The 27,831-nt window shown below is 45.3% G+C and overlaps 1 protein-coding gene across 2 annotated transcripts in view; it reads left to right on the top strand.

Annotated features, from left to right (window-relative positions):
* The first annotated feature begins 5,240 nt into the window (after positions 1 to 5,240).
* LOC137519254 (ubiquitin carboxyl-terminal hydrolase CYLD-like) overlaps positions 5,241 to 27,831 on the top strand; it is a 152,565-nt gene continuing 129,974 nt past the window's right edge. For both annotated transcript variants that reach the window (XM_068238130.1, XM_068238129.1), the window contains exons 1-2: positions 5,241 to 5,330; positions 24,874 to 25,370. In XM_068238130.1, coding sequence (XP_068094231.1) covers positions 24,912 to 25,370 — 459 coding nt within the window. In that variant the 5' untranslated portion in view covers positions 5,241 to 5,330; positions 24,874 to 24,911. The remainder of the gene's footprint in view (positions 5,331 to 24,873; positions 25,371 to 27,831) is intronic.

The raw sequence follows: 27,831 nt of genomic DNA, 5'->3' as shown, positions 1-27,831 counted from the left end.
TCGATTCACTAAAGTGTGATAACTCAGTTATCACGTGTAAAGGCTTTGCACATGCTAACTCGAGTGTAAAGGCTTTGCATGTGCAAACTTGGGTGCTAAGTAGTTTGCACTTGCAAAGCGGCTTTTCACTGCCATGCTAACACTTAGCACCCTTTAGTGAATCGAGCCCAAGATGTCTATGACAAATCTGTCAAGATTAGCTACATGTTTGTTTCAGGTGTGTGATTTAGACCAGAAAGATCAGCAGGTCTGCCAGGCAAGTGGTATTGTTTAAAAGGAAATAAATATGGCAGCCTCTATCAGTCTCTCACCTCAGATTCCTTTTTAACCCTTCTGGATTTGAAGGCTGGAATTGTGTAAGGCAAAGCAGTGTAATGTTCTGCAGACATGCGCAATGCACGGCCGCTGCTGGGATAGAAGGATCCAAAAACTCCAGCTGAACTTTTATCTCCTCTTCATTTATTTTTTTAACAAATAAGTCATTTCTAATTTAGTTGTGTATCTGGAAGCACAGATTAACTACTTTCACCTTTTGGACATTGCTATTACGTCCAAAAGGCTGCTGTTGCTCTGTTGCATGTGGCTGTGCGCTCCCGTGCGCAATTGCACACACCCCCGTGTGCTCCCGTGCTGCTGCTCGTTAGCCCAGAGATTAATGAATGGGAACACAGTTCCCATTCATTGATCGAAGTCCCCGTTAGAAAGACCGATAGGCTTCTTTTAGAAGCCACAATCTTTCTAAAGGAAAAAACGTTTCCCGTCCTCCCTTTACTTCCTGTAAGCGAGAGAGCTTGCTTACAGGACTAATTTTTTTTTTACTGTGTCCATCTTGTGGCCAAATAGTAAAACTACATCTAAATACATTTTTTGTCAAAATAAATACAATTTATTACATTTCAAATTAACTGTTTACCCCCACATGCCAAAAAATACTCAAATACATTTTTTAATTAAAAAAAAAAAGAAATTACAATAAAAAACAAAAAACAAAACATAAATAGTTACCTAAGGGTCTGAACTTTTTTTTAATATACAATTGAAGAGGGAATATTACTATTATTTTTTTAAACACTTGAGGACCGCAGTGTTAAACCCCCCTAGTGACCAGGCCATTTTTTAGTAATTGGGTCACTGCAGCTTTCAGGGCTCGCTGCAGGGCCACACAACTCAGCACACAAGTGATTCTCCCCCCTCCCCCCCCCCCCCCCCAATTTCTCTCCACCAACAGAGCTCTCTTTTGGTGGGGTATGATCGCCCCCCCCCCCAGTTGCTTATTTTTATTGTTAATATTGTTAAATATTTCTTTTATTTATTTATTTATTTCAGTTATTAGATGGTTTCACCGTCTAACAGTCTCCCAGGCGCTGGGAGAGTGAAGGCGGAATGGAGCTTCATCTTCCAAGCAGGAGATGCACGCAATCTCATGCTAGCCCCATAGAGGGCCGTTCACGCCAATCGGCAAGCAGTTAAATTATAAGCTTGTAAATAGTGATGGACACAAAACTGAAAAAATGCACTGCTATTTCCAAATAAAATATTGCCAACATACATTGTGATAGGGACATAATTTAAATTGTGTAATAACCGGGACAAATGGGCAAATAAAATATGTGGGTTTTAATCATGATAGCATGTATTATTTTAAAGCTAAAAAATGGGTGAAATCTGAGAAATAATGATTTTTTTCAATTTTTTTCTTAATATTCCTGTTAAAATGCATTTAGAAAAAAAAATAATTCTTAGCAAAATGTACCACCCAAAGAAAGCCTAATTAGTGGCGGAAAAAACAAGATATAGATCATTTCACTGTGATAAGTAGTGATAAAGTTATTGGGAAATGAATGAGAAGTGAAAACTGGTTGTATAAGGTGAAAAAATGACTGAAGGCTGAAGTGGTTAATCTCACATCATTGTAACAGCAAAGTGGATGAGCTGACGCTGGATATCTTACTATGGGCACCAAAGTGGCCAGACAACTGGATGCAGCAAGGAAAGGTCTGAGCTATGTCAGGTTCTTCCTGCTGTCGGTGTCCCTGCTGGGGAGATTTCCCTCACATCCTGTCCCAGGTGTTGTCATAGGTTATAGCCTTCCATTTTGATTGGCCCATAAGGTAGGTAAAATCATACTACATGGAGGTGGTAAAATTGGCCAATCACAATTGAAGGTGTGTACCAGGTCTTATATGAACTCTGATGGAGGTGAATAAAAATATTTCAGGGATACCGGTAACCACTCTGGGAAGAAAAAGTTGCATACTCACCTAAGAGGCAAGGAAAGCTGTGGATCCCTTGGAGCCTACCTTTCTGCGTTCCCCTCATTCCACCACTGCTGGGCCATCCGTTTCAGCGTCCAACTTCAATGTCAAAGAAGTACTCAGGTATCCGATTACTTACGAATACAAGAACTGCTCATGCGTGAGCGTAAGGGCGTATGCCTGCGCAATACAGAGCCACTTGGAAGTACTCAGGTATCTGACTACTTATGAATACAAGAACTGCACATGCGTGAGCGTAAGGGCGTATGCCTGCGCAATACAGAGCCACTTGGAAGTACTCAGGTATCCGACTACTTACGAATACAAGAACTGCTCATGCGTGAGCGTAAGGGCGTATGCCTGCGCAATACAGAGCCACTTGGAAGTACTCAGGTATCCGACTACTTATGAATACAAGAACTGCACATGCGTGAGCGTAAGGGCGTATGCCTGCGCAATACAGAGCCACTTGGAAGCACTCAGAGACACAAAGATGCATCTGGCAGGAGATTTGAAGACAACAGAGAAACAAGGAGACAGAAACAAAACAGCTTATAGGATTTGTACTTTTTGAAAAGCATGCTTATATACCATAGCTGGGATTTGAACCCAGGACCTAGTGTGTAGTAGGTATCTGTCTTACCCTCTAGACCAGGGGTCCCCAAACATTTTGGGTTGAGGGCCGGGTCAACATACTTCAGACCGCTGGGGGGCCGGAGTAAACATAAAATGATGTAGAAGTCTTTGCGGACCAGACAGTGAAGCATACCCAGGTGACAATCTGCAAGCCAATTGGACAGCAGTGTCACCTGATGTGGAATTTGATTGGAAACCAGCAAAATTTCTGCTTTCTGGCTTCCATGTGGATGGGGGGTGCTGCACTGCTATTCCATATGTGGACCACCAATATTTAAAGATGTAGCTGACTGCATTTATAAGCAATACATTTTCTGTGTGGGGGGCCGGTAAGAAAGCCTTAGGGGGCCACATTCGGCCCGCGGGCCTTAGTTTGAGGACCACTGCTCTAGACCATCAACCACACTCAGGGCCAGGCTTTAGCATGTAGTGTGGTCAGAGGTGGGACAAGGTACTTCAGCACCCAAGGCTGAGACAGCAAAGTGCCCCTCCCCATCCCTCCCACCCCAGCTGTCACACACTGATTGCTATTACACTAAGAGGTGCCCCAGGGCCCCCACCCCCAACACCTTAATCTCTACTTATCTGGCTTGCAGTCGCTGCCATGTATCACCTTTTCTTATTTCTTTCTGCTTCAAACACAATTGGGAATGACAGCTGAATGAATTGTGCACCCCCTCCTACACTGCGCCCTGAGGCTGCAGCCTCTCCCTTACTAGTGGGTAAGACAGGTACCTACTACTATGCAGTGTGGGTCATGGTCTAGAGGTTAAGACAGATACCTACTACACACTAGGTCCTGGGTTCAAATCCCAGCTATGGTATATAAGCATGCTTTTCAAAAAGTACAAATCCTTAATCATGCTACTTTTTCTATCGAATTGATCATAATGGAAGTATGGTTTATGCTACCGCCAGCTTTAGCATGTAGTGTGGGTCATGGTCTAGAGGGTAAGACAGATACCTACTACACACTAGGTCCTGGGTTCAAATCCCAGCTATGGTATGTAAGCTGTTTTGAAAATCTGCAATTCCCTACTGCCTGAGAGAGAGAGAGAGAGAGAGAGAGAGAGAGAGAGAGAGAGAGAGAGAGAGAGAGAGAGATTCCGTTTGAGAGGTATAGGAATTCCGATTTGACAATCGGAATTAACCTAATTCTGCGGAATTTTCCGAGCATCCCTATATTTTTCATTCTGTATATGGAAGGGTGCTTCTAAAATTGTACACAGGTAGATCATTTTGACTTGCTAATTTTTTAAAGTAGCTCACAAGCCGAAAGAGTGTGGGCACCTCTGATCTAAGGCATACCCAACTGTCCCTCTTTCTTTTTCCAGTAAAAAAAAACAATACATATATTTACACAAATCTGTACATCAGTCCTGAAACTGTCTGTCTTCCTCATGTGTCCCAGTTTTAGGACTGATGTACAGATTTGTGTAAATATATGTATTGTTTTTTTTTACTGGAAAATTTGGATTAACTGACTAAACTTTATTTTTATCCTTTAAATTGATTTCATATTTTTAAATGTTAATATGAAGGAAAATGATCCCTCCCTCCTCTTAGGTGCGTATCTACCTTTTTCTTCCCTGCGTAGTTACAGTTATCCTTTAGGGCCCTTTCACACCAGGGCGGTGCAGCATATTAACCGCACCCCACCGCCGGGAAATGAAAATCTATGGAGACTTTCATACTAGGACATTACGGCACAACACACGGTGTTCCCTGAAGGCCTGCGGTGCGATGCAGTGCAGCGGGCGTGATGTATCACATTGCCAATGCTGGTTTACGGTGTGAAACCAGCCTTAAGACATTCTAATGCATCCCCCATGTGATGAAAATGGGTTTACCTTTTTGCAGTCTGTTCCAAATGGAACCACACCATGTCATATGTCTAGGCACGTATTATGTAGTGTATGTATTGTAGTCTAGGGCCAATTTAGGGGTTATCTGTATGTTTTTGGGATGTGGGAGGAAACCGGAGTGCCCAGAGGAAACCCACACAGACATGGGGAAAACATACAAACTCCATGTGGATAGTGCCCTAGCTGGGATTCAAACCGGGGACCCAGCGCTGCAAGGCAAGATTGCTAACCCCTGCAGCAGCAGCTTCTTACAGAGTATGCAGTCATGCTGCAGTCAGTAATCAGAGGAGCTCACAATCTCTCTGTATACAGACACGCACATGTAAGCATTACAGGACCAGCTGGCTAGCAGGGACTGAACACTGGGAATTGTAGTGCACCAGCATGTACACAGAGCTGCCACTGATGTCACTGTCACACAGGCTGTAATGTGAGCAGCAGGCTGTCTCTGTCACTCCTTTCTGTGGGAGGGGACACCATAATCAGAAGACTCTGCTTCCTCATCCTTCCCCTGATCTGACTGAGGGGTTCACAGAGCTGGGCTGGGGGCAGCTGATCCACTGTGTGCAGCTCTGTGAGTACAATGTGTGTGTAATCTGTGTAACCTACACAACTCTGTGCTGCCTACACTGCTCTACAGCGTGTGTATCTATGTGTGTACAAAGTGTAACGTGTGTAGCAAAACAATATCAACATTGTATCTATCTCTGTACACACACTTACACAATTCAGTGCTGCATACACTCCTGTACAGCAGCTGTGTCTCTATGTGTACAATGTGTAATGTAACATAACACTGTCTATAATGTATCTATCTATGTCCACATACTTACACAACACAGTGTGCTGCAATAACTGCTCTGCAGCATGAGTGTTTCTGTAAGTGCAAGGTGTGTAATGTGTGTATCTCTACATGACATACACAACTCTGTACTGCCTACACTGCTCTACAGCAGCTGTGTCTCTGTACAATGTGTAATGTGTGTAACATAACACTGTATACAATGTATCTATCTCTGTATACACACTCACCATACACAGTGTGGTGTATGCAGTCCTCTACAGCAGCTGTGTCTCTGTGTGTACAACGTATAATGTGTGTAAAATAACACTGTATACAATGTATCTATCTCTGTATACACACTCACCCTACACAGTGTGGTGTATGCAGTCCTCTACAGCAGCTGTGTCTCTGTGTGTACAATGTATAATGTGTGTAACATAACACTGTATACAATGTATCTATCTCTGTATACACAATCGCACAACACAGTGTGCTGCGTACACTCCCTCTACAGCGTGTGTATCTGTGTGTAAGTGTAATGTGTGTAGCAAAACAATATCTAATATTGTATCTATCTCTGTACACACACTTACACAATTATGTGCTGCATACACTCCTCTACAGCAGCTGTGTTTCTGAGTGTACAATGTATAATGTGTGTAACATAACACTGTCTATAATGTATCTATCTCTGTACACATACTTACACAACACTGTGTGTTGCGTACACTCCTATACAACAGCCATGTCTCTGTGTGTGTATAATGTGTAATATGTGTAACATAACACTGTATACAATGTATCTATCTCTGTACACACACTTACATGACACTGTGTGCTGCCTACACTCCTCTACAGCAGCTGTGTGTCTGTATGTACAATGTACAATGTGTAATGTGTGTAAAATAACACTGTATACAATGGGCTTGATTCACAAAGCGGTGATAACTCAGTTATCACGCCTAAAAGACTTTAGGCGTGATAAGCTGTGCACCACTCAGTTATCGCCGATTTTTGCTCTTTATCGCGCGCAAAGTCCCGCGCGCAAAGTTTTTTTACGCGCGCAATCGCGTAATTCCGCGCGCAGTGCCCATAGGGCTTAATGGGCGCATCGCACGCAATGCACCGTGCGATTGCGCGCGCAAAACTTTGCGCGCGGGAATTTCACGCGAGTTTCATTTTATCACGCCTAAACTGAGTTTAGGCGTGATAAGGGGCTTTTCACATGCGTGCAAACACTTTGCACCGCTTTGTGAATCAAGCCCATTGTATCTATCTCTGTACACACACTTACACAACACAGTATGCTGCATACAGTCCTCTACAGCATGTGTATCTATGTGTGTAAAAAGTGTAATGTGTGTATCAATACAATATCTACATTGTATCTATCTCTGTACACAGGGGAGGACTGGCCAGGGGGGAAGGGGGGAGATTTCCCCCCAGGCTGCCTCTAATTTAATGATTTAGGGCTGGCACTGTGCCTGGTGATAGGTTTTTGTATAAGGCAATGTGAAACACTAGGCTGAATGAGGGAAATAAATGCCCAATTAAAGAGCAATTGCAGGGCGGGCAAGCTAGTAAATATACACAGCATGATACAGAGCAGAGGCTTGCCTGCAGGGTCCGTGGGAAAAAAATCTGTCTGGTCTCTTACCATTGTTAACTGCATGTGCACAGCTACATAAGATATTGTCTAGGTTGAAAAGTTTTCGACAGTCCCTAGACTCCGGAAGGGCTGCTTGCAGACAGTCCCTAGACTCCAGAAGGGCTGCTTGCAGACAGTCCCTAGACTCCAGAAGGGCTGCTTGCAGACAGTGCCTAGACTCCGGAAGGGCTGCTTGCAGACAGTCCCTAGACTCCGGAAGGGCTGCTTGCAGACAGTCCCTAGACTCCGGAAGGGCTGCTTGCAGACAGACTCCGGAAGGGCTGCTTGCAGACAGTCCCTAGACTCCGGAAGGGCTGCTTGCAGACAGTCCCTAGACTCCGGAAGGGCTGCTTGCAGACAGTCCCTAGACTCCGGAAGGGCTGCTTGCAGACAGTCCCTAGACTCCGGAAGGGCTGCTTGCAGACAGTCCCTAGACTCCAGAAGGGCTGCTTGCAGACAGTCCCTACACTCTGTAAGGGCTGCTTGCAGACAGTCCCTAGACTCCGGAAGGGATGCTTGCAGATAGTCCCTAGACTCCGGAAGGGCTGCTTGCAGGACTTGTGTAAGAGATAGAAACCCCGACCGTTGTAACTCAAAATGTATTATGTGCCCCCCCCCCGGTGCCAGTGCATTTATACTTTAGCTGTCACGCTGTCCCTTGAGTGTCCTTGCTGTATTTCCCACGTGACTACCGGCATATAGCACGTGGGGCACATGTGTGATGTCATTTGAGCTGGGGCTGCCATGAAAACGGGCCTCTAGTTTGTGTTTTCCCCCCAGGCCAAAAGGTCCCAGTCCTCCCCTGTCTGTACACACACACACACATATACACACACGCACACTATAGTGTGTTTCATACACTCCTCTACAGCATGTGTGTCTCTGTAAGTGCAACATGTGTGTAATGTGTGTATCTCTGTGTAATGCTGGGAATACACGGTTCATTTTTTAGGTGATTAGATGGTTCGATAGATAATTTCTGACATGTCTGATCTCGCTTTTGATCCTTTCGCCGCTCGATTCCTGATAGAAGTGAATGGAAAAAGATAAGAAAAATGAGCGGAAGATAAGAGAATCGCCTGCAGAATCAAGCGCCAGAAACGGACCGTGTATTCCCAGCATAACATATACAACTCTGTGGTGCCTACACTCCTCTACAGCGTGTCTCTGTGTGTACAATGTGTAATGTGTGTAACATAACACTGACTACAATGTATCTACTACCTCTTTATACAAACCTCCACAATTCAGTGCTGCATACACTCAGGTGTCTCTCTGTGTGTACAATGTATCTGCTGTCTACAATGTGTCTACCTCTTTATACAAACCTCCACAATTCAGTGCTGCATACACTCAGGTGTGTCTCTGTATGTACAATGTATCTACTGTCTACAATGTATCTACCTCTTTATACAAACCTCCACAATTCAGTGCTGCATACACTCAGGTGTGTCTCTGTGTGTACAATGTATCTGCTGTCTACAATGTGTCTACCTCTTTATACAAACCTCCACAATTCAGTGCTGCATACACTCAGGTGTGTCTCTGTGTGTACAATGTATCTGCTGTCTACAATGTGTCTACCTCTTTATACAAACCTCCACAATTCAGTGCTGCATACACTCAGGTGTGTCTCTGTGTGTACAATGTATCTGCTGTCTACAATGTGTCTACCTCTTTATACAAACCTCCACAATTCAGTGCTGCATACACTCAGGTGTGTCTCTGTGTGTACAATGTATCTGCTGTCTACAATGTGTCTACCTCTTTATACAAACCTCCACAATTCAGTGCTGCATACACTCAGGTGTGTCTCTGTGTGTACAATGTATCTGCTGTCTACAATGTATCTACCTCTTTATACAAACCTCCACAATTCAGTGCTGCATACACTCAGGTGTGTCTCTGTGTGTACAATGTATCTGCTGTCTACAATGTGTCTACCTCTTTATACAAACCTCCACAATTCAGTGCTGCATACACTCAGGTGTGTCTCTGTGTGTACAATGTATCTGCTGTCTACAATGTGTCTACCTCTTTATACAAACCTCCACAATTCAGTGCTGCATACACTCAGGTGTGTCTCTGTGTGTACAATGTATCTGCTGTCTACAATGTATCTACCTCTTTATACAAACCTCCACAATTCAGTGCTGCATACACTCAGGTGTGTCTCTGTGTGTACAATGTATCTGCTGTCTACAATGTATCTACCTCTTTATACAAACCTCCACAATTCAGTGCTGCATACATGCAGGTGTGTCTCTGTGTGTACAATGTATGTGTAATGTGTGTAACTATGTGTAAACATCACAACACTGTCAACAATGTGTGTATCTCTGTGTGTATGTATGGCCATTTCTGATGTAGTAAACGTCTGATATAGTAAACTACTTTGCCAGTTCCCTCCAAGCTTACTATAAAGGGATTCTACTGAATAGACAGCTTTGTGTGCTCCATACAGTCCTCTACAGCGTGTGTATCTATGTGTGTAACATGTGTGTATAATAGGCTTGATTCACTATACCATGATAACTTAAATATCACACCTTATCAAAGATATCACACCTTATCAAAGTTAACACACCTTATCAGAGTAGCATAGCGAGCGCTAAAACGTATGCCTGCTAATTGGCAATGGCACTTGTCCTGCCCTGAGCCCCTGCGGGATCGTAGCACTCGCTATGCTACTCTGATAAGGCATGTTAACTATAATAAGGTGTGATATTTTTGATAAGGAACTCGTTTCACGAAAGCGTGATAACGCTTATCTCGGCTGTGATGCGCGCTTTTGCGTGCGATTTCAGGTGCGCAAACCTTTACAGGCTATCACGTGATAAACATCAGTATCACGCGACTGCACACAGCACATCACACAATCCGCTTGGAACATTGCGCGCGATAAGCGTAGCACCATTGCTGATTTCAGTACCAAACTCTACCTGCTTAGCCGTAATTATCACGTGAAAAGCGCGCTTATCGCATGAAGTGCAATGCCGTACGCGCAATAAAAATTAACACGCGATGGCTAAACTTTTCACGCGTAACACACGCGCACAATGGTTTGCGCACTCCTTTGTGCGTGAAAATCTTTAACACATGATAACTGTGTTATCACAGTTTATTGAATCGAGCTCAAGGTGTGATATTTGAGTTATCATGGTTTAGACCAGGCATGGGCAAACTGGGCCCTCCAGCTGTTACGGAACTACAAGTCCCACAATGCATTTGCCTTTATGAATCATGACTGTGGCTGTCAGACTCCTGCAATGCATTGTGGTACTTGTAGTTCCGTAACAGGTGGAGGGCCGAGTTTGCCTGTGCCTGGTTTAGTCAGTGAATCAAGCCCCATCTGTGTAACTGTGTATATAAACATCACTACACTGTGTCTACTATGTGTATCTCTGTGTGTACAATGGGCCTGATTCACAAAGCGGTGCTAACAGTTAGCACACTGGTGAAAAGCCCCTTATCACGCCTAAACTCAGTTTAGGCATGATAAGTTTAGGCGTGATAAGTTTAGGTGTGATAAGTTTAGGCATGATAAGTTTAGGTGTGATAAGTTTAGGTGTGGTAAGTTTAGGCATGATAAGTTTAGGCATGATAAGTTTAGGCATGATAAGTTTAGGCATGATAAGTTTAGGCATGATAAGTTTAGGCATGATAAGTTTAGGTGTGATAAGTTTAGGTGTGATAAGTTTAAGCACCAACTGGGTTAGCACCGCAGTGCACAGCTGATCAAAAGTTTTGCGCTAGCAAAGTCTGGTGCACTTTGCATAGAGTTTAATGGTGCTGCTTTGCGTGCGGGACTTTGCGCGCGATATAAACTTATCATGCCTAAACTTATCACGCCTAAACTTATCACGCCTAAACTTATCACGCCTAAACTTATCACACCTGGGGCTCGATTCACAAAGCGGTGCTAACCCAGTTAGCACGCCTAAAATACTTTAGGCATGATAACCATTGCACCATGCTGGTGAAAAGCCAGTTTAGGCGTGATAAGTTTAGGCGTGATAAGTGTAGGTGTGATAAGTTTAGGCATGCTAAGTTTAGATAAGTTTAGATCGCTTGCAAAGTCCCGCACGCAAAGCAGCGCCATTAAACTTTATACGAAGTGCACCAGTCTTTGCTAGCGTAAAACTTTTGATCAGCTGTGCACTGCGGTGCTAACGCAGTTGGCGCTTAAACTTATCACACCTAAACTTATCACACCTAAACTTATCATGCCTAAACTTATCACACCTAAACTTATCACACCTAAACTTATCATGCCTAAACTGAGTTTAGGCATGATAAAGGGCTTTTCACCAGCGTGCTAACTGTTAGCACCGCTTTGTGAATCAGGCCCCTGGGGCTCGATTCACAAAGCGGTGCTAACCCAGTTAGCATGCCTAAAAGACTTTAGGCATGATAACCATTGCACCATGCTGGTGAAAAGCCAGTTTAGGTGTGATAAGTTTAGGTGTGATAAATTTAGGTGTGATAAGTTTAGGCATGCTAAGTTTAGATAAGTTTAGATCGCTTGCAAAGTCCCGCACGCAAAGCAGCGCCATTAAACTTTATACAAAGTGCACCAGTCTTTGCTAGCGTAAAACTTTTGATCAGCTGTGCACTGCGGTGCTAACGCAGTTGGCGCTTAAACTTAGCATGCCTAAACTTATCACACCTAAACTTATCATGCCTAAACTTATCACACCTAAACTTATCACACCTAGGGCTTGATTCACAAAGCGGTGCTAACAGTTAGCACGCTGGTGAAAAGCCCTTTATCATGCCTAAACTCAGTTTAGGCATGATAAGTTTAGGTGTGATAAGTTTAGGTGTGATAAGTTTAGGCATGATAAGTTTAGGTGTGATAAGTTTAGGCATGCTAAGTTTAAGCGCCAACTGCGTTAGCACCGCAGTGCACAGCTGATCAAAAGTTTTACGCTAGCAAAGTCTGGTGCACTTTGTATAAAGTTTAATGGCGCTGCTTTGCGTGCGGGACTTTGCAAGCGATCTAAACTTATCTAAACTTAGCATGCCTAAACTTATCACACCTAAACTTATCACACCTAAACTTATCACGCCTAAACTGGCTTTTCACCAGCATGGTGCAATGGTTATCATGCCTAAAGTCTTTTAGGCATGCTAACTGGGTTAGCACCGCTTTGTGAATCGAGCCCCTAAACTTATCATGCCTAAACTGAGTTTAGGCATGATGAAGGGCTTTTCACCAGCGTGCTAACTGTTAGCACCGCTTTGTGAATCAAGCCCCTGGGGCTCGATTCACAAAGCGGTGCTAACCCAGTTAGAGACTTTAGGGGCTCGATTCACAAAGCGGTGCAAAGTGTTAGCACCATGGTGAAAAGGCCCTTATCACGCCTAAAGTCACTTTAGGCATGATAAGAAGAAACTCGCGCGAAGTTGTCGCGCGTACGCGCGTACGCGCGTACGCGCGTAAGTGCGCGCGCAATACCCGACGCTTCGCGCGAAGCTCCCATTAAGCCCTATGGGACTTTGCGCGCGCTCTTACGCGCGTTCGCGCGAACGCGCTTACGCGCGGTAACTTCGCGCGAAGAGCAGGAAAAATCGGTGATAACTCAGTGGTGAAAAGGTCATCACGCCTAAAGTCTTTTAGGCGTGATAACTGGGTTATCACCGCTTTGTGAATCGAGGCCCAGGCGTGATAACCATTTTTATCATGCCTAAACTCAGTTTAGGCATGATAAGTTTAGGCATGATAAGTTTAGGCATGATAAGTTTAGGCATGCTAAGTTTAGATAAGTTTAGATCGCATGCAAAGTCCCGCACGCAAAGCAGCACCATTAAACTCTATGCGAAGTGCACCAGACTTTGCTAGCGCAAAACTTTTGATCAGCTGTGCACTGCGGTGCGAACCCAGTTGGCGCTTAAACTTATCACGCCTAAAAATTTATCACACCTAAACTTATCATGCCTAAACTTATCACACCTAAACTTATCACACCTAAACTTATCATGCCTAAACAGAGTTTAGGCATGATAAAGGGCTTTTCACCACGGTGCTAACTGTTAGCACCGCTTTGTGAATCAGGCCCTTAAACTTATCACGCCTAAACTGGCTTTTCACCAGCGTGGTGCAATGGTTATCACGCCTAGGGCCTGATTCACAAAGCGGTGCTAACAGTTAGCACCCTGGTGAAAAGCCCTTTATCACGCCTAAACTCAGTTTAGGCATGATAAGTTTAGGGGCTCGATTCACAAAGCGGTGTTAACCCAGTTAGCATGCCTAAAAGACTTTAGGCATGATAACCATTGCACCATGCTAGTGAAAAGCCAGTTTAGGCGTGATAAGTTTAGGTGTGATAAGTTTAGGTGTGATAAGTTTAGGCATGCTAAGTTTAGATAAGTTTAGATCGCTTGCAAAGTCCCGCACGCAAAGCAGCGCCATTAAACTTTATACGAAGTGCACCAGTCTTTGCTAGAGTAAAACTTTTGATCAGCTGTGCACTGCGGTGCTAACGCAGTTGGTGCTTAAACTTAGCATGCCTAAACTTATCACACCTAAACTTATCATGCCTAAACTTATCACACCTAAACTTATCACACCTAAACTTATCATGCCTAAACTGAGTTTAGGCATGATAAAGGGCTTTTCACCAGGGTGCTAACTGTTAGCACCGCTTTGTGAATCGAGCCCCAACTGCGTTAGCACCGCAGTGCACAGCTGATCAAAAGTTTTGCGCTAGCAAAGTCTGGTGCACTTCGGATAAAGTTTAATGGCGCTGCTTTGCGTGCGGGACTTTGCACGCTATCTACACTTATCTAAACTTAGCATGCCTAAACTTATCACACCTAGGCCTCGATTCACAAAGCGGTGATAACCCAGTTATCACGCCTAAAAGACTTTAGGCGTGATGACCTTTTCACCACTGAGTTATCACCGATTTTTCCTGCTCTTCGCGCGAAGTTACCGCGCGTAAGCGCGTTCGCGCGAACGCGCGTAAGAGCGCGCGCAAAGTCCCATAGGGCTTAATGGGAGCTTCGCGCGAAGCGTCGGGTGCTGCGCGCGCACTTACGCGCGTACGCGCGTACGCGCGTACGTGCGGCAACTTCGCGCGAGTTTCTTCTTATCATGCCTAAAGTGACTTTAGGCGTGATAAGGGCCTTTTCACCATGGTGCTAACACTTTGCACCGCTTTGTGAATCGAGCCCTATGTGTCAGACTGTGTATACACACTTACACAACTCTGTGTGCTGCATACAGTCTATAGGGGCCCGTACACTCAGACGATTTTTGGCCAATCGATCGATCAAAATCGATTGATCGATTGCAAATTTGTGGCCAATTTTGATCGATTTTGAACGATTTCAATCGATCTGGCAGGCTGGAAAATCTAGGTCGATCTGTTGAGATTGCTTATCATTTTGCATTGGCCCTAATGGAAATCTGATGGCAAAAAAATGCCATCAGATCAATTTTCAATAGATTTCAAACTGAAATCTATTGGAAATCTGTTCCTAGTAAAAAATGTTCCTAAACACATCAGATATGTGTGTGAGATAGACACAGTGTAGAAAGTGTTGTGTATGTTACACACAGAGTTAAGGTGGCCATACACTTGTTAGATTAGCAGCAGATAGATCATTAGATGGATTTCTGATCTATCTGATGATCTATCTGCTGCTAATCTAACAAGTGTATGGCCACCTTAACTCTGTGTGTAACATACACAACACTTTCTACACTGTGTCTATCTCACACACATATCTGATGTGTTAAAGAGAACCAGAGATGAAGCACCCTCTTGTATTTTACCTTATAAATCAGTGGGAACATGACAGTAAAGGTGGCCATACACTGGTCGATTTGCCATCAGATTCGACCAACAGATAGATCCCTCTCTGATCGAATCTGATCAGAGAGGGATCGTATGGCTACCTTTACAGCAAACAGATTGTGAACCGATTTCAGCCTGAAACCGTTCACAATCTGTTGTGGTGGTGCTGCTGCTGCTGCCCCCGCCCGCCCGCCCCGCATACATTACCTGCTCCGCCGGCACGACTCCAGTCCCCCGGTCACCGCTGCTCTGTCTGCGCTCTGGTCTCCAGGTCCGGCATGCCTCACTTCTTCTAGCCCGGCAGGAAGTTTAAACAGTAGAGGGCGCTCTACTGCCGGGCTAGAAGAAGTGAGGCATGCCGGACCTGGAGACCAGAGCGCAGACGGAGCAGCGGTGACCGGGAGACTGCAGTCGCGCCGGCGGAGCAGGTAATGTATGCGGGCTCTATTGCGTCGGTCGTCGGGCACTCGAACGCCGCTAGCGATGCGCTCTTTACCCGCGGGCGATCGACGGTTATTTTCCGCACGGCACGATCGACGGGATCGGACGAAATGGATCGAAATTCGGCGTGTAGCGTGAACGATTGGCAGCAGATTCGATCCCAGTGATCGAATCTGCTGTCGAAACGGGCGCAAATCGGGCCAGTGTATGGCCTGCTTAAACACCTAATCTGCCCTTTGTTTCATTGTTCTCTGTGTAATCTGACTGTTATCACGTCTGATAAGAATCCCCGACTGAGAAGTCAGGCTGCTCCGTCTAGCTTTGCTACAGAAAGATTATAGCTAAGTCTGTCTTCTGTGGTGTTATTTCAAGCCCAAGCCTGCCCCCTTGTGGCTTTGCTATAATGACTCAGCTATAATCATTCCCAGCAAAGCCAGATTTAATTGCTCAGTCTGGGATTCTTGTGACTGCTGTTAACAGACACTTTTAGCAGTGAGGAGGAAACAGAGAGCATGGTAAGTGTTTTCTCTAATGTTCTTACTGATATACATGGTAAAATACACAAGGGTGCTTCGTCTCTGGTTCCCTTTAAGGAACATTTTTTACTAGGAACAGATTTCCAATAGATTTCAGTTTGAAATCTATTGAAAATTGATCTGATGGCACTTTTTTGCCATCAGATTTCCATTAGGGCCAATGCAAAATGATAGCAATCTCAACAGATCGACCTAGATTTTCCAGCCTGCCAGATCGATTGAAATCGATCGAAATCGGCCGCAAATTTATCGATTGGTTAATCGATTTGCAATCGACCAATTGATCGATCAATCGGCCAAAAATCGGCTGAGTGTATGGGCCCTTTTACACAACTCTGAGTGCTGTGTACAGTCTCTCTACAATGTGTGTACAACACTATCTATATTACACTATTTCTGTATACACACTTACTCTATGCACACAATACACTTTATTTGCAATCCGTCTGCCTATTTGTATAAACACTGAGTACATTATGTGTGTAAGCACTGTGCTCTGCATAAATACAGTGTCCAAATGACGGGTCGTCTAAGAAAATCCGACGTGTGTACGAGTCTTTACTGTAATCAGTGGCATAGGGAGCCATAGGGACTGCTATGGGGCCTGTATCCATACTAGAGGATTCTGCCTAAAGGGGCCCATACACTGGTCGATTTCAGCCATCGATCGATTCTATAGAATCAATTGATCGGTCGGAAATCGATTCTATCAAATCAATCGATTGATCGATTTGTAGCCGATTTCGAACGATATTGATCTATCTGACAGGATGGAAAATCTAGGTCGATGTGCTGCTGGCACCAGATCGATGGCCCAAGCCCATGACATGAAGTGATGCTTTTCGTGTGAAAACGTTTGCAAGCGCCAGTTCGCGTGATAACTGCTGTGATAGCAGTTATCACGCTTTAGTGAATCAAGCACATATTATTAACATCCTGTGCTTTCAAATGAGCTTATCTGCCGTGGCAGCCAGCTGACACAGGGGGCAAATCAAATTACAACTTGTGGTTAGTCACAGATGAGGGGGGATTAGTCAGGCTAAACCCTCTATTTTTCTCTGTTTTCCTTCTGTGCTGTGCAAGAGTTTAGCTCCATTTTACGGTGGCCATACATAACTCAATGGATCGGCCATCAGATAAATCCCTCTTTGAATCTGATCAGAGAGGCATCTATTACCTGTTCACACACTGCACACAGATTCCCAATAGATTACCACTGCACTGCCTCCACTTGCCAGGCCCCCAGCAGAGGCGTATCTAGAGGGGTGCAGGAATGGCTTGTGCCATGGGTGATATCAGTGGTGATTCGGCAAATCAGGAGTGAATTCATTAAAAATTATCTGCTACTAACTGTTTAGGATTGGGCAATCTCACCTGGGTCATATCAGATCATAGGGCTGGAACCCACAGGAGCGCTTTTGGCAGCGTTTTGGCAGCACTGCGATACGCTAGCGCTTTACCAAAACGCTGGGCTAATGTTAATGGATGGGGCAACTTCCACAGGAGCGTTTGCGTTTCCCAGAAACGCAAACGCAGGACCTGCAGCATTTTGGGAGCGTTAGCGCTTCAATGTAAAGTATTGAAACGCTAGCAGAAACGCTCAGCAAAACCTAAACTGAGCGGTTTTGCTAGCGTTTTGCGGTTCAGCACACTGTAACAAAATGAAAAATAATTCACAGGACCAATCAGGATAAAAACGCAAAACGCAAAACGCTAGGCACCCGCTGGGGAAAAAAATACAATGTTGCAAAACGCGACCAAAAACGCGCATGTATCCGCTTGCAAACCGCTCAGACAAAACGCTAGCGGTTGCGTTTTGCGTTTGCGGTTTTCAGTGGGTTCCAGGCCATAGAGTTGCTGAGAGGATTATGAGTTGGTGGCTGTGGGGTTACAGCTGTAACATGCATCACAAGAGTTTTATTAAAGTAGCACTATGGCGAAAATTGTAAAATATGTGCAAACACATACAAATAAGAAGCACGTTTTTTCCAGAGTAAAATGAGCCATAAATTACTTTCCTCCTATGTTGCTGTTACAGTAGGTAGTAGAAATCTGACAGAAGTGACAGATTTTGGACTAGTCCATCTCTTCATAGGGGATTCTCAGGGATTCATTTATTTTCAAAAGCACTTAGGCCTGGTGCACACCAAAAACCGCTAGCAGATCCGCAAAATGCTAGCAGATTTTGAAACGCTTTTTCTTCTTTTTCTGTAGCGTTTCAGCTAGCATTTTGCGGTTTTGTGAAGCGTTTTTGGTGTAGTAGATTTCATGTATTGTTATAGTAAAGCTGTTACTGAACAGCTACTGTAACAAAAACCGCCTGGCAAACCGCCCTGAAGTGCCGTTTTTCAGAGCGGTTTGCGGTTTTCCTATACTTAACATTGAGGCAGAAACGCCTCCGCAATCCAAAATCTGCAGCAGCCCGGGAGTATGCGTTTCTGCAAAACGCCTCCCGCTCTGGTGTGCACCAGCCCATTGAAATACATTACCCAAGCGGATCCGCAGCCGCAAGCGGATCGCAAACCGCAGCAGAACCGCTCTGGTGTGCACTAGGCCTTAGTGAATGGCAGTTGCTCTGTCCAACTGCCAAAACACTGTGTAGCAAGCAGGGAAGCTGGCCAGCATCATTGTTTAAATCTGTTTTAGGGCTGGAACCCACAGGAGCGCTTTTGGCAGCGTTTTGGCAGCACTGCGATACGCTAGCAGTTTGCCAAAACGCTGGGCTAATGTTAATGGATGGGGCAACTTCCACAGGAGCGTTTACGTTTCTCAGAAACGCAAACGCAGGACAGGCAGCATTTTGGGAGCGTTAGCGCTTCAATGTAAAGTATTGAACCGCTAGCGGAAACGCTCAGCAAAACCTAAACTGAGCGGTTTTGCTAGCGTTTTGCGGTTCAGCACACTGTAACAAAATGAAAAATAATTCACAGGACCAATCAGGATAAAAACGCAAAACGCAAAACGCTAGGCACCCGCTGGGGAAAAAAATACAATGTTGCAAAACACGACCAAAAACGCGCATGAATCCGCTTGCAAACCGCTCAGACAAAACGCTAGCGGTTGCGTTTTGCGTTTGCGGTTTTCAGTGGGTTCCAGGCCTAAGGGAATATCTTTATAGAGAATAAAAGCCTTGCTGAGAATCCCCTATGAAGAGATGGACTAGTCCAAAACCTGTCGCTTGTGTCAGATTTCTACTATCTACTGTAAGTGACAGGAACATAGGAGAAAAGTCATGTATGGCTCATTTTACTCTGGAAAAAATGTACTTCTTATTTGTCTGTTTGCACATATTTTAATTTTTACAATTTTTCGCCATAGTTCCCCTTTAAAATAAATACAATAAGGACAGCCTCAGGTTTTTCAGCCTATTAGCAGATAACATGAAATCTCCCAGTCCAGGGCTGGCAGATGAACGCTGCAGGGCAAAGTCTGGACATCTCGCGCCAGTAAATCATCGCAATGTCCAAAGTGAAATGAGAGCTGCAGTCATGGGAAATCCCCACAAGATAATTACAGCCAGGTTGTGACATCAGAGAGGGGCGTGTACAGGAGGCCCCTCCCACTCTGCTAGATCCTAGCATTATCAGCTAGCATGAGCCTGTCAGTACTGCGCCCTGTGCTCAGCATTTCACTAAATAGTCGGCAGAGGACGTGCCTAGACTGGCTGGGTTCTTCCTGGGAATACAGCCTGCAAATACAATACACAGCTACTAATTCACAAACCTCTCAGTCTCACTAAAGGCTCGCACCCACCTTTTTCCAATGAGTTTCCCAACGGCAGGCTATTTTTTTTTTTTTTTTGCAACGTGTGTACAGGTGCCTGATCTTTCTCTACCTGAAAGCAGGGCCGGGCCGAGGCATAGGCTGGAGAGGCTCCAGCCTCAGGGCGCTGTGTAGGAGGGGGCGCAGAATTCATTCAGCTGTCATTCCTAATTGTGTTTGAAGCAGAAAGAAATAAGAAAAGGGGATGCATGGCAGTGACTGCAAGCCAGATAACTAGATATTAAAGGGGAACTGAAGAGAGAGGTATATGGAGGCTGTCATGTTTATTTCCTTTTAGACAATACCAGTTGCCTGGCAGCCCTGCTGATCCTCTGCCTCTAATACTATTAGCCATAGCCCCTGAACAAGCATGCAGCAGATCAGGTGTTTCAGTGGTTCAGACTTATAAGTCTGATCTGACAAGACTAGCTGCATGCTTGTTTCTGGTTTTAATCAGATACTACTGCAGAGAAATAGACCAGCAGGGCTGCCAGGCAACTGGTATTGATTAAAAGGAAATAAACATGACAGCCTCCATATACCTCTCTCTTCAGTTCCCCTTTAAGGTGTTCAGGAGGTTGTGGCCCCTGTGGCACCGCTTAGTCTAATAGCAATCAGTGTGTGATGGGTGGGGAGGCAGGGATGAAGGGGTGCACTTTGGTGTCTCAGCCTTGGGTGTTGGAGGACCTTGTCCCACCTCTGCCTGAAAGTGTTGAATATCAGGTATGTAAGTGGCTGACTCAGTCCTGACTCAGACAGGAAGTGACTACAGTGTGACCCTCACTGATAAGAAATGCCAACTATAAAACACTTTCCTAGCAGAAAATGGCTTCTGAGAGCAAAAAAGAGATACAAAGGGTCAATACTTCATAGATTTTAGCTCTGGCATACTTCAATGAATGTGTCATTGAGCAAAAACAATAAAACAGTTAAAACTTATAAAGTAGATTTAAACATAAAATAAAGCTGTGGAATATCTTAAAAAGTCATTTTTAGGTGAAGGAAGATAGATACAATCATTTATTTCATTAGTTTATTTTTGCTTCGGGTGTCCTTTAAAATCCCTGATGACAACCACACAAAAGTACCGCGATCCCTTGAAGTCTTGTTTGCACCCGTCGTGTAACGTTGCGCAACGCCGTGCACACCCGCCAGGTGAGCGCTTATCGCCCGGGAGACATCACTGGATCCATCTTCCTGCATTGCGAGGTGAGTATGTAGCTTTACACGACCTGCGGCACACGAGTTACATGAGCGTTGCTATGGTAACACACTTTACTAACATGTGTTACCGTAGCAATGCCTGCAGTACTGGAATACCGCAGGTCATGCTAATAGCGTAACTCTGCTGGCGGTAATACCAGTTATATTGCCGGACACTGGATCTGCATGGCAATATTACCGCTGGTTAGTGCATCAGGCCCTATATCTGACTATGATCTGATATAACCCAAGGCAGAGTGGAACATTCTGACCCCTTATTTGGCGGACACACTTCTGATATATTCTCTGGGGTGTTTGGGGTTCACGGGAGAGGCGTTTAGTAAATCAGGCCACAGACCTGCATCTCACAGATAAACTCACTGCAACGTTTCAGCTGGGTGCATGGGATCTTGCAAGGACTGTGAGGTATTTATGGCGAATAGATAAGACCCCTACATAGACTCAGGCTGACATGGAGGGTTTTTTTACAGACTCTATCCTGTTCACTGTATGCTGCTGGTGCCTAGAAACAGTTCATTGTATGTTACTGAGCAAGGGGGGCACAATGATTCCGGGGGGCAGTGCCCCAGCAAGCTCTAGTGTAGCGCTATCCATTATAGCAGTCCACAGTGGGACCTTTCCTTGGAGTGATATGATGGGATGATGGCAGTCCACAGTGGGACCTTGGAATGATATGTTAGCAGTCCACAGTGAGACCTTGGAATGATATGATAGGATGATAGCAGTCCACAGTGGGACCTTGGAATGATATGATAGGATGATAGCAGTCCACAGTGAGACCTTGGAATGATATGATAAGATGATAGCAGTCCACACTGGGACCTTGGAGTGATATGATAAGATGATAGCAGTCCACAGTGGGACCTTGGAGTGATATGATGGGATGACGGCAGTCCACAGTGGGACCTTGGAAAGATATGATAGGATGATAGTAGTCCACAGTGAGACCTTGGAATGATATGATAGGATGATAGCAGTCCACAGTGGGACCTTGGAATGATATGATAGGATAATAGCAGTCCACAGTGGGACCTTGGAGTGATATGATGGGATGACGGCAGTCCACAGTGGGACCTTGGAAAGATATGATAGGATGATAGCAGTCCACAGTGAGACCTTGGAATGATATGATAGGATGATAGCAGTCCACAGTGAGACCTTGGAATGATATGATCAGATGATAGCAGTCCACAGTGGGACCTTTCCTTGGAGTGATATGATAGCAGTCCACAGTGGGACCTTGGAGTGATCTGATGGGATGACGGCAGTCCACAGTGGGACCTTGGAGTGATATGATGGGATGATGGCAGTCCACAGTGGGACCTTGGAATGATATGATAGGATGATAGCAGTCCACAGTGAGACCTTGGAGTGATATGATAAGATGATAGCAGTCCACAGTGGGACCTTTCCTTGGAGTGATATGATAGCAGTCCACAGTGAGACCTTGGAATGATATGATGGGATGACGGCAGTCCACAGTGGGACCTTGGAAAGATATGATAGGATGATAGCAGTCCACAATGAGACCTTGGAATGATATGATAGGATGATAACAGTCCACAGTGGGACCTTGGAATGATATGATAGGATGATAGCAGTCCACAGTGGGACCTTGGAATGATATGATAGGATGATAGCAGTCCACGTGGGACCTTTTCTTGGAGTGATATGATGGGATGATGGCAGTCCACAGTGGGACCTTGGAATGATATGATAGCAGTCCACAGTGAGACCTTGGAGTGATATGATAGGATGATAGCAGTCCACACTGGGACCTTGGAATGATATGATAGGATGATAGCAGTCCACAGTGGGACCTTGGAATGATATGATAGGATGATAGCAGTCCACAGTGAGACCTTGGAATGATATGATAAGATGATAGCAGTCCACAATGGGACCTTGGAATGATATGATAGGATGATAGCAGTCCACAGTGGGACCTTGGAATGATATGATAGGATGATAGCAGTCCACAGTGGGACCTTGGAGTGATATGATAGGGTGATAGCAGTCCACAGTGAGACCTTGGAATGATATGATAGGATGATAGCAGTCCACAGTGGGACCTTGGAATGATATGATAGGATGATAGCAGTCCACAGTGGGACCTTGGAGTGATATGATAGGATGATAGCAGTCCACAGTGAGACCTTGGAATGATATGATAGGATGATAGCAGTCCACAGTGGGACCTTGGAATGATATGATAGGATGATAGCAGTCCACAGTGGGACCTTGGAATGATATGATAGGATGATAGCAGTCCACAGTGGGACCTTGGAATGATATGATAGGATGATAGCAGTCCACAGTGAGACCTTGGAATGATATGATAAGATGATAGCAGTCCACAGTGGGACCTTTCCTTGGAGTGATATGATAGCAGTCCACAGTGGGACCTTAGAATGATATGATAGGATGATAGCAGTCCACAGTGAGAGTAGGTCCACACTTGTCCGTTCCAGATCGGATCCGTTTTTGTAAATCATTTTTATTTCCTCCCCGTTTTCATTAAAACTACCTATTTGCAGCCTACATTTCCAGTCCGTGGAAACGTGTCCCCAGCCCTGGCCATGGGGGGAGGGGGGGGGGGGGGCGCCATGCTGGAGTGGGTAGCAGCCAGGATGGGGGGTTGTAGCAGATGGCGGTGTGGGGAGGTCGTGGGGTCACCCCCCCTTCCTCACCTGGGCCCCCCCTTCTCCGCTCCCCCTCCAGCTAGTTTCTACTTAAAAATCAATGTTATAAAGTGTGCAGCGAGCAGGGAACTTACTTCCTTGCATTCCACCGCTCGCCGCATCACTTCCTGTAATGTCACCCTGTGTTCTTCATTGGACGGCATACAGGAAGTGACGCAGCGAACGGTGGAGCTCAAGGAAGTAAGTTCCCCGTTCACCGCTTGCTTTATAACATGGATTTTTAAGTCTTTTAAGCAGCAACTAGCTGGAGGGGGAGGTGGGGGACCCAGGTGAGGGGGGGACCCCCTTTCCCGCCATCCGCTACAAACCCCCGTCCTGGCTGCTACCCCCTCCAACTTGGCGGCCCCCTCCCCACCCACAGGCAGGGCTGGGCCACAGAAAACGGATCCGTTTCTGTGTCCAACACGGTCTGTGTAGAGGGGGATCCATTTTCCTATTACCCTTCACTACCCCTGCGTGTATCAGGATCCATATGCGGTGTGTGAAAATGCAGCAGATCCGGACCTTCCGTTCAGGTTTTGAAAATGGGTCCCCGCAGACGCATCCGTTTTTTTGTTTTAGTTAAAGACAGCTGTTATTTTTAACATTGCTATCCGTGGCTCCGGTTTTCATCAGGTTTTAAAAACGGACCCACGGGTATGTTCCCGGACCTAGTGTGAACCAGTTCTGAGACCTTGGTGCAGAGCTGGGACAAGGTTCTCCAGCACCCAAGGCTGAGACACCAAAGTGCGCCCCTCCATCCCTCCCCCCCAGCCGTCACACACTGATTGCTACTAGACTAAGAGGCTTCCCAGGGCCCCCCAACCTCCCCAATACCTTAATCTCTAGTTATCTGACAAGCAGCCACTGCCATGTATCCCCTTTTCCTATTTCTTTCTGCTTCAAACACAATTGGCAATGACAACTGAATGAATTGTGCGCCCCCTCCTACACTGCGCCCTGAGGCTGGAGCCTCTCCAGCCTCGGCCCGGCCCTGCCTTGGTGTGATCTGATGAGCTGGACTCTGGTGCTGTGCCATCTCCACTGGTATCAGGGACATCTTATCCTGTCCTGCCTATGAGCCCGAGCAGTTACTACATACGGCCAGCTAGCTGTGTGGATTAACATGAAGCTTAGCAGAGCTGTGCAGCAATGATGGGATTATGATCATTAGTGACATCAATCTTCTCGGATTGAGTTACATGAAAGTTTCTCCACCTTGTGTCTCTCCTGCAGAGAGGATTCTGGTGGATCGTGTCACCCTCTGAGAAGACATGATGGCTGCTGGACTGGCTGCGGAGATGGATGACTTCCTGATGTACTTTATACTGATGGAGAAGGTCCCGCTGGGTTCTCGGACGGTGGAGCCCGGTAAACTCTGCTGCATGAGTGAAGAGTCCTATCTCCAGCGTATCACCGGTGACCAGATCCCTGCCCAGTCCCTTAATGTCACCGTCCTAGAGGATAATGCCCTGATAGAGGTGGATGTCAATGTTGTGCAACCCCTGTCCAAGAGGCAGGCCGCCCTTCTGTTGGCCATCCCCAACCCCACTGAGCGTCTCGGTTGCTTTCTGGAGAGGGGCCTCCTGGAACAGGCAGTGCAGGCCGAGGTGGGCCAGAGGGTTCTGGTAGAGCATGAACAGAAATTTTATCCGGCCCTCATCCACTATGTGGGCAACTTCCTGGACAACAGCACTTTGTTGCCTCCTGTATACTTTGGAGTGGAGCTGGAGGTAAGAGCACCTGTCTTTATAATACTTCAATATTTGTCCAAAAGATATAATTTTATTCTGTTAGTTTAATATCCTGACTAAAGACTGAAATTAAAGTAATCCTGTAAGGAAAAACTGCCCCTGGGGGGTACTTACCTCTGGAGGTGGAAGCCTCTGGATCCTAACAAGGCTTACCCCATCCTACAGGGGACCCGGCGCTGGCAGCTTACGAACATCGGCGATGTAAATATTTACCAGTCCTCCCTCCTGCACAGGCACAGTACAAGCTTCCCCTTGGGCTCCAGCGGAAATAGCCAGGTCTGCTCTACTGCGCCTGCGCAGGAGCGAGCCCGAGGACTGGTAAACAGTAGAGATGGCTCGAATCTCCGATTTTAGGTTCGCGAACCTGGAACGCGAACTTCTGAAAAAGTTCACGTTCGCGCGAACCATGTGAACCGCAATAGACTTCAATTGGCAGGCGAACTTTCAAAACTACAAACACTAATTCTGGCCACAAAAGTGATGGAAAAGATGTTTCAAGGGGTCTAACACCTGGAGGGGGGCATGGCGGAGTGGGATACACGCCAAACGTCACGGGGAAAATTACGGATAATGTGATAATGTGAGCATATGGCTAATCCAACTCAAGTCAGCTTATTCAGGCCTGGAACCCACTACAAAACGCTATCGCTAATCGCAGTCGCTAGCGTTTTGTATCAGTGCTTTGTAAGCAATGTCATGAGCGTTTTTTATAGCAATTTTAAAAAGAGTAATCCATTTGCCAGCAATTGTGTAGCGATTAGCGTTTTAATTCTTATTGGTCCTTTCAATTTTAATTTTGTTACAGTGTGCAGTAACTTTCAAACACTAGCAAAATCGCTCTGTGCAGGTTTTGATGAGTGATTACGCCAGTGATTATATACTTTACATTTCAGAAATGCTAATGCTAAACGCTAAAAATGCTGCATGTCCTGGATTTAGCGATTTGGTACTCGCAATCACTCCAGTGGAATGTGGCCCATCCATTAACATTAGCTGAGCATTTAGTGAAATCGCTAGCGGTTTGAATCGCTCCCTAAACGCTCAAAAAATTGCTCTAGCGGGTTTGAGCCCTCAGAGCACCTGATATGCTGCATGCTTGTTCAGGGGCTATGGCTAAAATATTAGAGACGCAGGATCAGGAAGACTGCCAGGCAACTGGTATTGTTTAAAAGGAAATGAATATGGCAGCCTCCATATCCCTCTCAACTTGGGTTCCCTTTAAAGGGAAGCTGAAGAGAGAGGGATAAGGAAGCTGCCATCTTTATTTCCTATATAATTATAAACAATGCAGATTACCTGGCTGTCCTGCTGATGCTCTGCCTGTAATACTTATAGCCACAGCCCCTGAACAAGCATGCAGCAGATCAGATGACTGATGTGTGACTGGATTATCTGCATGCTTGTTTCATGTGTGTGATTCAGACACTACTGCAGCCAAAGAGATCCGCAGAGCTGCCGGGTAACTGGTATTGTTTCACAGGAAATAAATATGGTAGCCTCCATGTTCGTCTGATTTCAGGTTCCCTTTTACAGGCTTATTTTGTTTTTTAATGAGGATGTAACTGAATCAGAATCCTATTTTGTGGAAAGGTATGTGCACCTTTGGCTTTACAGATGGACTGAATAATGAGAAAAGGGCTTATTATATTCAATATTACTTTATGAATTTATAAATGATTTAGTGTTTGCCCATTGTAACAACCTTCCTCTCCCTGATTTACAGTGTGAAACGTATCACTGGTGGTGGCAGCTTCACTTCTGGCAGGTGCAGTTCTGCAGAATGTTTGTTTATTGTGTTCCAAAGCAAGTAGAAATAACACCTTGTCTCCCAGAATGCTCTGAGAGAAGAAAACATAGCTAAACACCCTGGAGGGCAGGGCTGCATACAAATATATGCAATACATAGATATAGGAAATGTTTCCGATGTTGAAACTAGGATTGTGCTGTTCATACATCTGGCCTGTAGATGGCACTGTGCTACTTGTATTTCTTATGAACACAACAGGGTTGAAAAAGCGGATATCCTGAATAATTTACTATATTCTACTTTGTGTCATTACAGTGCCTTTTTAACACCTGGTATAGCCCCCTTTTGAAGCGGGCATTAGTTACATGTATCTACCAATCGCTGCTGCTTACTCCGAGAAGTGTTGTGTTTCTGTTTGATGCACAATTGTTTCAATCATATGAGGAGTTTCTTGCATAGTTTGTTTCAAATCTCCCAACCCCATGTGAGATGGATTCAGCTCCAGTCTTTGTCTTGGGTATTCTAGAACCCACTGACCATTCTAGGGGTTAGTTGCTGGTTATTTTGCTATTATTATGCTATTATGCTGAATGGTCCACTTTTGGTTGTATCTCAAAACTTAGACAAATGATCGTATGCTGTTCTTAGGCACCAGGTATAGTGATTAATTTGTGCAGTCCTGGCCAAATCCT

Source organism: Hyperolius riggenbachi, chromosome 5 (genome assembly GCF_040937935.1).
Source record: "Hyperolius riggenbachi isolate aHypRig1 chromosome 5, aHypRig1.pri, whole genome shotgun sequence".
Taxonomy (NCBI): Eukaryota; Metazoa; Chordata; class Amphibia; order Anura; family Hyperoliidae; genus Hyperolius; species Hyperolius riggenbachi.
This window is presented reverse-complemented; position numbering and strand designations above follow the sequence as displayed.